Source organism: Podarcis melisellensis, assembly GCF_964234715.1.
Source record: "Podarcis melisellensis genome assembly, chromosome: 1".
Classification (NCBI taxonomy): domain Eukaryota; kingdom Metazoa; phylum Chordata; class Lepidosauria; order Squamata; family Lacertidae; genus Podarcis; species Podarcis melisellensis.
Genome location: NC_138528.1, coordinates 5971306 through 5984919, shown reverse-complemented (window position 1 = coordinate 5984919; position 13614 = coordinate 5971306). Strand labels below are relative to the sequence as shown.

The 13614-nt window shown below is 49.4% G+C and overlaps 2 protein-coding genes across 3 annotated transcripts in view; one reads left to right on the top strand and one right to left on the bottom strand.

Moving 5' to 3' along the window:
* The window catches only part of SLC35F4 (solute carrier family 35 member F4), a 130497-nt gene extending 125580 nt beyond the window's left edge, over nt 1-4917 (bottom strand). The window contains exon 1 of one of the 2 annotated variants that reach the window (XM_081912948.1): nt 4774-4917. In XM_081912948.1, the coding sequence (XP_081769074.1) occupies nt 4774-4876 (103 nt within the window). In that variant the 5' untranslated portion in view covers nt 4877-4917. The remainder of the gene's footprint in view (nt 1-4773) is intronic. The other variant, XM_081912951.1, reaches the window with a different exon arrangement.
* TBPL2 (TATA-box binding protein like 2) overlaps nt 1-13614 on the top strand; it is a 276663-nt gene that overhangs the window by 129897 nt on the left and 133152 nt on the right. The gene's annotated exons all lie outside the window — the stretch shown is intronic.

Here is a 13614-nt window from a genome sequence, read left to right as displayed (position 1 = left end):
TAACACAGTGATGAATAAAGGGTAGTTAAGAACATATGAAGAGACTGCTGGCCACATCCACGTGATACAATTGCAAGATGTTTTAAACTTCCCCCTAAGGAATCCTGGGAATTGTAGTTCACCACGCTCGGCAAAGGTACGATTGCCAGAATCCTTAACAAACTAAGGTTCCCAGAATGATTCAAGGGAAGCCATGGGCTGTAAAGGTGATCCGAGACCTGTTCAGGAGCCATATCCAACTCCCACCCATATATATTTGGGGGGGGGGCTCTGCTCTGCTCAAAGGTGCCAGGTCTCAAATGCTGTAATCATGTAGGGGGCCCCAGATGGAGAACACCCACACCCTGCCCAGAGCTTGCAATAATGAGAAGTCACTTCCCCCAGACTTCCCCCAGACCCCATGCAAAATAATAATAATAATAATAATAATAATAATAATTTTTTTATTTATAATTATTTTATTAATAATTATTTTTATTATTCAGAAAACTGGGTTCAGGGCAGCTAACAACAAATTTAAAACACTTAATTGATGCTAAATTGATGCTACAAAAAAAAACCAGCATAAAATACGGTATAAAACGTGAATAACAATAAAATCAAAAATCAATTTAGGGGGGAAATCCATCCAATAAACATTAGATGATCACCAGGGCTAGCTGGCTAAATTAGTCCTATTTGAGCCAGCGAGGAGACCAGGGGAGAATTAGCTGTGGGATCCCAGAGTGGGTAATCTTCATAAAAAGGGGAGAGGGAGGGAAGGGGAATAAAAGATCAGGCTAAGTTCAAATGGAAAGCCAGGTGGAATAGCTCTGTCTTATAGGCCCACCGAAAGGAAGTTAAATCCTGCAGGGCCCTGGTTTTCCTGGGACAGAGCATTCCACCAGGTCGGAGCCATCACTGAGAAGGCCCTGGCCCTGGTGGAGGATAATCTGACTTCCTTAGGGCCCGGGACCTCTAAACTATGATTATTCATGGACCGTAAGGTCCTCTGTGGGGCAGACCAGGAGAGGCGGTCCCGTAAATATGAGGGCCCTAAGCCAAAATAAGACAACACAGATAACTCCAAGGTAATGCAGTGCCCTGCTACCTTGAAGCAGCTACAGGATCAGGCCAGTGGCCCACCGAGTACAGGATCCTCTTCTCACAGTGGCCAACCAGATGCAGGATCCAAACCCAAGAGCAACTCTCTCCTCCTGCGGTTTTCAGCAACTGGTACCCCAAAGCATCACTGTCTCCAACTGAGAAGGGAGAGATGAGCCGCCAGGATGTGAAGCCATCTGTAGACCTCTTGGCCACTAGAGACAAATGGCAGATTTAAATTGGCAGATTATACTGAAATGGCAAAAATTACCGGAAGAATCAGAAATCAGGGAAACCAACATTTTAATATCTTAAAAAGCAGAGACATCACCTTGCCAACAAAGGTCCGTGTAGTTAAAGCCATGGTTTTCCCAGTAGTGATGTATGGAAGTGAGAGCTGGACCATAAAGAAGGCTGATCGCCGAAGAATGGATGCTTTTGAATTATGGTGCTGGAGGAGACTCTTGAGAGTCCCATGGACTGCAAGAAGATCAAACCGATGCATTCTGAAGGAAATCAGCCCTGAGTGCTCACTGGAAGGACAGATCCTGAAGCTGAGGCTCCAAGACTTTGGCCACCTCATGAGAAGAGAAGACGCCATGGAAAAGACCCTGATGTTGGGAAAGATGGAGGGCACAAGGAGAAGGGGACGACAGGGGACAAGATGGTTGGACAGTGTTCTCGAAGCCACCAGCATGAGTTTGACCAAGACAGAAGTGCCTGGCGTTCTCTGGTCCATGGGGTCATGAAGAGTCGGACATGACTAAACAACTAAACAACAACAACAGCAACAATACCCAATCAGGAAGAAGGAGCATGTTTTGCATCACTTCCTAGCTGCAACGACATCATCAGCAGGAAGAGCTTGGCCAAGGAAATCCAGTCCCCCAGATTGGATTATTTAACCGTTCCTCTTCTGTGCTTCTTGGGACGCAGGTGGCGCTGTGGGTTAAACCACAGAGCCTAGGACTTGCCGATCAGAAGGTCACCGGTTTGAATCCCTGCAACTAGGTGAGCTCCGATTGCTCGGTCCCTGCTCCTGCCAACCTAGCAGTTCGAAAGCACGTCAAAGTGCAAGTAGATCAATACTTTGGCGCGAAGGTAAACGGCGTTTCCGTGCGCTGCTCTGGTTCTTCAGAAGCGGCTTAGTCATGCTGGCCACATGACCCGGAAACTGTACGCCGGCTCCCTCAGCCAATAAAGTGAGATGAGCGCCGCAACCCCAGAGTCAGCCACGACTGGACCTAATGGTCAGGGGTCCCTTTACCTTCTGCGCTCCTTAGAAACAGAGGCCATTGGCTTATACTTCCTGAGTCAGACCACTGGTCCATCCAGCTCCATATTGTCTACATGGGCTGGCAGCAGCTCTCTGCCATTTCAGACAGGCATCTCCTTGAGCCCTACAAGGAGACGCCGGGGATTGAACCTGCAATTGTAGATGCTCTACCACGGAACCCTTGAGATTCATGTACTGCAAGGGGTTGAACTAGATGACCCTCAGGGTCCCTAATCATAGAATCTATGAATTAAGGACTCCAGTTGTGAATCATTCTAGCACCCCCTCCTTTTTTAAAAAATGAATCACTGCCCAAGTAGTGTTTTGGGAAACCTGGTCCAAAACTAGTAGTTCCTTGGGTTATATACGCTTCAGGTTACATACTGTTCAGGTTACATACTCTTCAGGTTACATACGCTTCAGGTTACTGACTCTGCTAACCCAGAAATAGTACCTCGGGTTAAGAACTTTGCTTCAGGATGAGAACAGAAATCGGGCTCCGGCGGCGTGGTGGCAACAGGAGGCCCCATTAGCTAAAGTGGTGCTTCAGGTTAAGAACAGTTTCAGGTTAAGAACGGACCTCCAGAACGAATTAAGTTCTTAACCCGAGGTAGCACTGTAATGGAAGCATCCAATATCTTACAATGCCATTCCCAGGACACCACAAACTGCAGCAGTCTTTCTGCCCACTTTCACCACTGCCGTGGTTGCACATGTGATTTAAGAACTTCAGGTTGCACAGCCACCCTTAAAATGCCTTTTTAACACCCATAGCGTGCCATTTCATGCTTTCTGCCACAATTGCAAAAAAGAAGAAGCAGCGAAAAGCCAAAGAACTGCACCTGAATTTCCACTACAGTGAATTAAGACAGAGAAGCCAAGACAAATTAGACAAATGAACGTTCATTTTATCGTTCCAATGGCAAAGCATTGGCATGTGGTTTTCTCAGCAGAGAGACAAAATCCTTTCAATTCTGCACAAAACAAGCCACACTCCTCACTGCACGTAGATGAAAGGTTATAAAAGTTGCCCATAAAAACTTGAATATTGGCCTCCTCTACGGATCATGTTGAGCTCTAATAAATGCAAGCCGTCCCTTTCTGGGCTGCGAATCAAAGCGGTGACAGATCTCCACTAGATTCAGATGATAAAAGATAATGCTGCTAATGTTTATTTGTAGGTGGCAAATTATTATTGCTGTTATTCCACCAAACAATAATAATAACTGTGGGCCCTGTTATTAATACACAAGCTTAGGCACTTTTGGCTTTCTACTAAAGAGGTTTATACATGTTTAAAATAAATAAAAATCTTGAAACTTTTCCAGGAAAGTTGCACCGCCGCAGAATGTGGAATCGCGGGGTGTTTTTTCCAAATAGCTTGGCCGTAATCCAAGACTGTCTTCACAATGCAATTCTGCTCATATCTGCTTGGCTGCAATGGGGCTTACTCCCAGGTAAGCAGACAAAAGACTGCAGGCTTAAGCATGCTAAAATCAGTGCAGAGGACGGGACTTTCAGAGCCCTTTCTACCTCTGAATTTCACCATCCCGAACACCAGCGATAGCTGGGGCCAAAACCCTTTCAAAATCCCTCTGGGCTGATAATCTGTCAGCGGATCATGTGGCGGTGAGTCTCACAAGCTCATTATGTGCAAAGAAGTGCCCCCCCCCGTTTTCTCCACCCAAGGCACCACTTTAAGCACCTCTGTCGTGTCCGCCGCCTCTCAGGAGACCCTCCACAGCCGCAATCTGTGCCTCCTGCTTCACACGTGCAGCAGGGTCGACCTCTCCGCACGATTACTGCAGCCCCATCCCGCGGGCAGCCCGTTCCCACGTGCCCCTCGACACTTGATGCGGCAAGTCCTTAAGAGCTAGCCAGCAGCAGCAGCAAACCTCTCTTTCACACGTGCACAAACACACACGCACTGCAGGCTCCTTCCACCCCAAATACAACCCTTTTCAAAAAAAACTGTGCACAATTTTGCAACAACCACCCTCCGCAGCGCATCACAAAGCGGCTTAAAATGCAAAAGGGGTCTGGAGACGATACCCCATCAGCCAGAAAGACACAAACCAGCCCCCCCCCCAGGTTCCCCTCTCCACCGCCCCCTCCCCAGAATCCATCTCACTTTCTCTCTCCCCCCCCCCCCACTTTCCAGCTGCAAAAGGGGTGGAGGGAGCGTGTCAACGTAAGAGATGGAGGGATCCTGGCTTGTTCTCTCCCCCCCCCCGCACCCCGACTCCCCCCACCAAGGAGTCACTTACTTCTCTGCAGTTTTCTCCCCCCCCCCCCCGCTGGAGAAACAGACCCCCTCTCCAAAAAAAATAATATTTCATATAATATTTCGAAACAACCCCCCTTCCAAGATCCTTGCCCACCCCCACCCCCCGGATCGCGGCGCTCGCGCTCACTTTTCTGGCTGGAATAGCCCGGGTAGTATCCATAGTAGCCGGTGATGCGCAGGATCCGGTCCTCGATGGTGGCCACCCCGTTGGGCGCCGCCTTGACGTCCATGCAGAGCGGCTGCGGGGGCAGCTCGGCCGGGGACAGCGGCGGCGGAGCCAGCCCGGGACGGCGCAGGGGGGAGCCGGGGGGCGGCGGTGGAGGCGGACACGACCCGGGGGGAGCGCGATCCGTCTGCGCTCGGGGATGCCTGCGCTGCTGCTGCTGCTATCGCTGCTTCTCCACCGTGCAAAGAGCGGCTCCTCCGCATGATCGCAGAGGCTGCAGCCTCTCTCTCTCTTCTCCCCCCCCTTCCACTTCTCCCTCCCCTCCCTCCCTCCCTCTCGCCAGCTGAGCCAACCTCCTCCTCCTCCTCTGTCCAAATGCGCCCCCCACCCCATTACGCACCCACGCCAGCCACCGAGAAGTTTTTGCGCACTTTCCCCCAGGGCTATCCAGTCCCCCTTCCTATTCCTGCTCCTTTTGGGGGGGTGGGGGGGAGCCACAACGCAGCTGCAAAGCACCGGCAGCGAGCAAAAGTTTGGTAGGATAAGGGGGGGGAATGGACCAGGCGTGTTGTGGGTCGTGTTTTGCCTCCTCGTTGCAAACCCCTAAAGAGCATCAGGAGAGCCAAGTTTTGGGTAGGGGGGGTGGGAAGAGAAACGTGGGTTTTAGAGGTGGGGATTGGGAGGGGAGCAAATGGACCGGGGTGCTGTGTCGTCTTTGGGGGGAGGGCGTTGGTATCCTGCCTCCTCACTGAAGCCCAGAGCATGAGAGGAGCAAAAGTTTGGAAAGACAGGAGAGGATAGACGTGAGCTCAAGAGGTTTTTTTTGGGGGGGGGGGATTTTGACTATCATCCAGTCCAAACTCCTGCAATGCAGAGAATATGCAGCTGTCCCGTATGGGGATCAAACCTGCAACCTTTGACATTATCCGTACCAAAGGAGCCGACTCCTAGGGGGCATGGGGGCTCCAACCCCCACAATAAAATATTTGAGGGGCCCCACAAATTTGATCGGTGCTCTCACTAAAATGGTGTGTGTGTACTGCATCATGTGATCAATTCTGTGGGGCGGGGCTTACCTGAAGGTAAAGGGACCCCTGACCGTTAGGTCCAGTCGCGGACGACTCTGGGGTTGCGGCGCTCATCTCGCTCTATAAGCCGAGGGAGCCGGCGTTTGTCCGCAGACAGCTTCCGGGTCATGTGGCTGGCATGTCTAAGCTGCTTCTGGCGAACCAGAGCAGCACACAGAAACGCTGTTTACCTTCCCGCTGGAACGGTACCTATTATCTACTTGCACTGGTGTGCTTTCAAACTGCTAGGTTGGCAGGAGCAGGGACTGAGCAATGGGAGCTCACTCCGTCACGGGGATTCGAACTGCTGTCCTTCCGATCAGCAAGAAGCACACTGAACACTCTGAAGTGTTATAGATAAAGGCAAAGGGACCCCTGACCGTTTGCGAATGACTCTGGGGTTGCGGATTGGCCAAGGGAGCCAGTGTACAACTTCCGGGTCATGTGGCCAGCATGACTAAGCCGCTTCTGGAGAACCAGAGCAGTGCACGGAAACGCCGTTTACCTTCCCGCCAGAGTGTTACCTATTTATCTACTTGCACTGGTGTGCTTTCGAACTGCTAGGTGGGCAGGAGCTGGGACCGAACAAGGGGAGCTCACCCTGTCGCAGGAATTCGAATCCCCGACCTTCCGATCGGCAAGCCCTAGGCTCAGTGGTTTAGACCACAGCGCCACCTGCATCATGTGATCAGTTGTGTGTGGCAGGGCTTATCTGGGCCCCCACTATATTTCGTTCAAGTTGGCATCCCTGATCAGCCCCACTGACTCTAAACAGCTGTCAGCCCAAGCATTCACAGTCCCAGTGGGCCAGCCAGGTACAACCGTGAGTATAATTACTCCATTGGAAAGCGGGTCACTGTTGCCAAATGATCATTAAAACCTTCTATTTTAACCCATCTCAGCTTTGAGCAGGTGTGGTAAAAATAGCAACACTAGGCATTATATTCCTACAATGCACTGCCTATTTTTATGATTTATTTTAAGGAGACTTCCTTCTGATCTTTGCTTTTTGCAGGATCACATTTTTAAAACAAATATATACACATTATTTGAAACTGAGGACAGCATGGATTAGAATTCCTTGTATAATATTATTATTAATTTTCACAAAAACATTGCATTAAAAAAGCATGAAATAAAACATTTAAAACAACTATATATACAATCAGCATTGAATCCACAGTATGGGATTACTTGAATCCCGTGAGTTCCCTCCATCCCTTCCCCTGGTTACTTTATATTATTTTCATTCATGCACATCAATAAAGTCTTTATCTCTGATTACTTCCAATTTTTGTGCAATGTCTATAATATTACAAGCGGTTTTTTAAAAATCCTGCTAATGCATTAACTTGTGTGCATTGCTTTTGTAAATATGCAATAAACATTTCATATGGCTTAGAATCTGACCAGACACTCAAGGTTTCATTGGCAGAAAATATGAACAGGTAGATCAGGGGTCGGCAGCCTAAGGCCCATGGGCCACAAGCAGACCATGGGGGTCATTTAACCGGCCCATGGACCCCCGCCGCCCACTCGGTTGGCTCCCATGCACTGCGCTAAACCGGTGTGGAGCAGAGAGGGGACCGCCTTCCACGATGCTGGCCGGCTGCGCATGCCTCCCCTGTGGCAGAAGTAGCGCCAGAAATAGTGTTTGTGCATGCTTGCGCACACACACACTGGCCAGCTGTGGTGTCTGCGGGACAGTGAACTGGCCCAAGCCACAACTTTGCCTACCCCTGAGTTAGATACTCCGTATCTGTATACAGATAGGTAGCCGTGTTGGTCTGCCATAGTCAAAACAAAAAAAATTCCTTCCAGTAGCACCTTAAAGACCAACTAAGTTAGTTCTTGGTATGAGCTTTCGTGTGCATGCACACTGAGTGTATCTGAAGAAGTGTGCACGCACACGAAAGCTCATACCAAGAACTAACTTAATTGGTCTTTAAGGTGCTACTGGAAGGATTTTTTTTTGTCCGTATCTGTATGTCTGCTTGTAGCTACCCTCTAAATGCTCACATATGTACCAGTGTCGAAGCAATGATTCTTCCACATCAACTTTGTTGGACTGGTCATGTTGTGCAGATGACTGATGATCATCTTCCAAAGCAACTACTCTATTCCAAACTTATAAATGGAAAGCGTAATGCTGATGGTCAACAAAAGAGGTTTAAAGACTCTCTCAAGGCAAATCTTTAAAAATGTAGTCTAAACACTGACAACTGGTAGAGCTTGATAGCCTTTTTCCCCTCCACAAATTTGTCCAATCATGAACGGCATCCAGGTTGATGGCCGTTACTGTGGCAGTGAGTTCCATAGTTTTAACTATGTGCTGTGTGAAGAAGTTCTTTCTTTAATCTCCTTTGAATCTTCTTTTTTTTTTTTTTTGAAATATCTTTATTAAGCAATTTCATTATAAAAGTACACATTCCAAACACACACAAAAAGAAAAAAGACATAAAGAAATACGGAAGAAGAGAAAAAGAAAAAAAGAAGAAAAAAAAAGGAAAAAAGAACAAAAGGAAAGAATCTTCTAATATTCATCTTCTTTGCCTACGAGTTCCAGTGTTGCAAGAGACGGAGAACAACTTGTCTCTATTCACTTCCTCTGTGCCAGGAATAATTTCATAAATTTCATGTCTCTTCTTCCTCTCACTCTCTCTATGCTACAAAAGTCCCAAACATTACAACCTTCCTTCACCAGAGAGCTGCTCCGTCTCCTTGATCATTTTGGTTGTCCTTATCTGAACCTTTTCCAACTCTGCAATATCCTTTTTGAGGTGAGGCGACCAGAACGGCGCACGGTGTTCCATCTGCGGTCAGGTAATGGATTGGTACAATGGCATTGTGATGTTGACAGTTCTATTTTCAATTCCTTCCCCAATTGTCTGTGCTTTCTTTGTGGGGCTGGTGGATAGAGAGTCAGCGCACAAAATTCCACCACACAGCTGGACTGGTGAGGAAAATTCCCTCCACTAAGGAACTCCGCTTGAACTCATAGGCACTCAGCCCCCCGAGGCACCAACATTTTTGTAAGCCGGTTGGGGGTGGGGATTCTCCAGTCCTCTTTCTCTGGCTCTCCTGACTATCCCCAGAACACACCCCCTGCCTAGCCACACCTTCTTTCCCCAGGCCACGCCTCTCACTGCCTCTGCTCCCCATCCTTGAGTGTTCTTACCTGACAGGAGTGTAAGGTAAAGGTAAAGGGACCCCTGACCATTAGGTTCAGTCGTGGCCGACTCTAGGGTTGCGGCGCTCATCTCGCTTTATTGGCTGAGGGAGCCGGCGTACAGCTTCCGGGTCATGTGGCCAGCAGGACTAAGCCGCTTCTGGAGAACCAGAGCAGCGCACGGAAACACCATTTACCTTCGCGCCGGAGCGGTACCTATTTATCTACTTGCACTTTGTGCTTTCGAACTGCTAGGTTGGCAGGAGCAGGGACCGAGCAATGGGAGCTCACCCCGTCGTGGGGATTCAAACCACCGACCTTCTGATCAGCAAGACCTAGGCTCTGTGGTTTAACCCACAGCGCCACCAGGCACATTGGAGTTAATTCTTTGTCAGCGAGAGCAGGATCGGCACAGACTTGGCAGATGAGCGCAGCAGCTCACCCTGGTAGGTCTTGCCCCATGAATCACTTGCCAAAGCTAAAGGCCCGTGCTTCCCCAGAGCTGTCCATGTCTCCTCTTTTCCCAGGTTTCTTCCAAGCAATCAGAGACTGTGCCTGCATGAAGCCAACCTCTCCTCTGCCCTTTTCACACCTCTTCTGGTTCTGGGAGACATGCGGGAAGGGAGCTTGTAGTAGGGTTACCAGATGTCCCCGGTTCCCATGGACAGTCCCCGGATATGCAGATCTGTCCCCGGACAAATTCCATCCCCAGAATGTAGAATCATAGAATCATAGAGTTGGAAGAGACCACAAGAGCCATCGAGTCCAACCCCCTGCCAAGCAGGAAACACCATCAGAGCACTCCTGACATATGGTTGTCAAGCCTCTGCTTAAAGACCTCCAAAGAAGGAGACTCCACCACACTCCTTGGCAGCAAATTCCACTGTCGAACAGCTCTTACTGTCAGGAAGTTCTTCCTAATGTTTAGGTGGAATCTTCTTTCTTGTAGTTTGGATACATTGCTCCGTGTCCGCTTCTCTGGAGCAGCAGATAACAACCTTTCTCCCTCCTCTATGTGACATCCTTTTATATATTTGAACATGGCTATCATGTCCCCAGATTTGCAAATCTGTCTCCGGGAAATGTGACCGCAGCAGCCTCAGCAGCCCAGAGCCGCCCTGTTAGCGCAGTTGGCTCTGGCTGGCTTCAGGAGCTGCTCACTGCCGTGGCACCCACCATTTTACCTGTGCCACTACAGCGGGCAGCGAGCAGCTCCTGAAGCCAGCCAGAGCCAACTGCACTACCAGGCTGGCCCCTCCTGGGCAACGGGCCGGCCGCCCGTGACACCCGAGCCTCCCCTGATCTGTCAAAACAAAGAGGGAAGGGGGAAGGAGATCGGGGAAGGCTCGGGAGTCATGGGCGCACAGCGCCGTTGCCCAGTTTAAAAAAAACCTCTGCGCATTTATGTTTCGCAGGAAAGGGGGAGGATGTTAGGATATTTCCGTTCCACCTTAAATGGTCAGGCATGATTGTTGTGTATCACATGCCTGGGAACTTCCGTTTTGTATATAGTTTTTGTTCCGGCTGTTTTCCTGGACACAGAGGCAAGCAGTCATGTTTTTCCTTTGTTCTGATCTATGTTGAATAAAGCTGTAAATATGCTCTCCTGTCTGAATCTTCCATTGTGGAAACTGCTGAAAAGGGTGTGCACAAGTCTTGGAATGTCTCTGAGGCTCGTGTCGCTAATTGACTGACGCTGTTCCATGGGAGACCAGTGATCATCTGGAGAGGATTGGGGCCTGCCTGATGGCTCCGTCTCCTCGGCAGTATCCCAACAGAAAGAAGGGTGTTGCACCTTTATACAATATGCATGTGTGCTTGGGCCCAGGATCACCATCTCCGCTACTCACCATCTCCGCTACTGGCTCCCTGTTACTACTCAGCTTCAAAAAAAAAAGTGTCCCTGGATTCACTGGAAAAAAATCTGGTAACCATAGCAGCAAGAGGGGGACGCCCTTGACTTCTTCCCCAGCCTGACTCATCTCTGCCTTTTGGCCACCTTCCTCTCCTGCTTCAGCTTCTACCTCTGATTCTGGACTGCTCTCTGCCACAGACTCCTCCAGCTCACTAAGGCCTGTTAGCTCTCCAGCTACTGACACCTCCTCCCCATCTTCTCCCTCTGACCTCTCTTTGTTGTCCCTCCACCACCGCCTGGGCTCTGAGCCTTCTTCCCTTGGGTGTTCCCCAGCTGGTTCCTCCCCACCATTCCTCTGCATCCAACCAATCCACAACATTACCTAACTGGAATGTGCCCTTGAACCAGAGGCGCCAGCTTGCGAGGGCGATTGGGGGGGGGCATGTCGCGCATGTGATGTTGGGACATCTGGAGGGGCCAAACGCGGCGGCCGTGCAGTGTCAATGGCTGACATCTCCTCCCCTTGGTGCCACCACTGCTTCAAACCTCTGCTGTAGCAGCAGGAGGAGGAAAAGGAGTCTCAGTGCTTTTTGGACTTTTGGGGGGTCCCAGCACCAGCCCCCAAAATATAAGGGGGACCAAAAGGGCTCAGCCCTATGGAGCTGGCGCCCATGCCTTGAACTCTGGTATTGCCTCTAATTATTATTATTATTATTATTATTATTATTATTATTATTATTATTATTATTTTATACCCCGCCCATCTGGTTGGGTTTCCCCAGCCGCTCTTGTTTGGCTGGATGGAAGATATAGACAACTGTGCAGAGGTAAAATGCATATTCATTGCCCCACCCATCAACTGCATGTGGCCCCTGCAAGGTTGCACAGTAGAAAATGTGGCCCTCGGGTTAGGAAAAAAATACTCACCATTGTAAGTGGAAAGGCTAGACAGTGCCGGATTTAGGGAGGTGCGGGCAGTTATCCCGCACAGGGTGCCGAGCTAAGGAAGCTCATAATAATAATGATGATGATGATGATTTGTTCACCTTGCCAACAAAGGTCCGTATAGTTCAAGCTATGGTTTTCCCAGTAGTGATGTATGGAAGTGAGAGCTGGACCATCAAGAAGGCTGATCGCCGAAGAATGGATGCTCTTGAATTCTGGTGCTGGAGGAGACTCTGGAGAGTCCCATGGACTGCAAGAGGATCAAACCTCTCCATTCTGAAGGAAATCAGCCCTGAGTGCTCACTGGAAGGACAGATCCTGAAGCCGAGGCTCCAAGACTTTGGCCACCTCATGAGAAGAGAAGACTCCCTGGAAAAGACCCTGATGTTGGGAAAGATGGAGGGCACAAGGAGAAGGGGATGACAGAGGACGAGATGGTGGGACAGTGTTCTCGAAGCTACCGGCATGAGTCTGACCAAACTGCGGGAGGCAGTGGAAGACAGGAGGGCCTGGTTTGCTCTGGTCCAGGGGGTCACGAAGAGTCGGACACGACTAAAAGACTAAACAACAACATATTTATACAGGTACCTACTCAGGCCCAGTTTGTATGGGCGACTGAGTTGCTGCAGCCATGGCGTAGCACACTTGAGAGCATGCACAGAATGGAAAGGAGGAGGGCATGCAAAAGCAGAAATATTTAAGGGAGCGCCACGTTACCAGAGTCTAACCCTGGACTAACCTACAGCAGCCCACAAGGCGTGTAATTAACATCATGCACTGTCTTTAAAAGGCTGGGTCCTCCCTACATTTTGAAGCACACAAGCACCTGTCAAATACGTAAGAAAAATCTAGCAGTAAAGTGAGATGCCAAGTCCTTCAGGGCAATGCATAGTCCATCAAATAATATCTCTATTCTGTCACTTGAGTAAAAATTGCCAAGGGCGTTTGGGCAAGCCTCTCTTTGTTCAGAGGTTATCTTCCAAGAGTTACAACATTATATCTTGTGGGCAAAATGAATGGGGTATTTGTAGTGGGAAGAAGCGAAGGATGGGTGCTCAGGCTGCCAGGTGACAAATTTGGCATCCTCAGAATTTTCAGGGTGGTATTTTGTAGCCCATTTGGGGATGGTCAAATTGGTTTTCCCAGTAGTGATGTATGGAAGTGAGAGCTGGACCATAAAGAAGGCTGATCTCCGAAGAATTGATGCTTTTGAATTCTGGTGCTGGAGGAGACTCTTGAGAGTCCCATGGACTGCAAGAAGATCAAACCTATCCATACTTAAGGAAATCATCCCTGAGTGCTCACTGGAAGGACAGATCCTGAAGCTGAGGCTCCAAGACTTTGGCCACCTCATGAGAAGAGAAGACTCCCTGGAAAAGACCCTGATGTTGGGAAAGATGGAGGGCACAAGGAGAAGGGGACAACAGAGGATGAGATGGTTGGATAGTGTTCTCGAAGCTACCGGCATGAGTCTGAGCAAACCGCGGGAGGCAGTGGAAGACAGAAGTGCCTGGTGTGCTCTGGTCCATGGGGTCACGAAGAGTCGGACACGACTAAATGACTAAACAACAACAACAAAAATATATGGCATGCAGGGGGGCACCATTCCTTCCCCCCATAATGCCCCTCTGAGCAATACTAGGCCATTCCGTAGACTCACACAGAGAATCATTGGCACCATCGTTTTGGGGAGGGAGCTGCTGTACTCAGGGTCCTGTTTGTGACCTTCCACTGTAGGTAAAGGTAAAGGACTCCTGGAAAGCTAA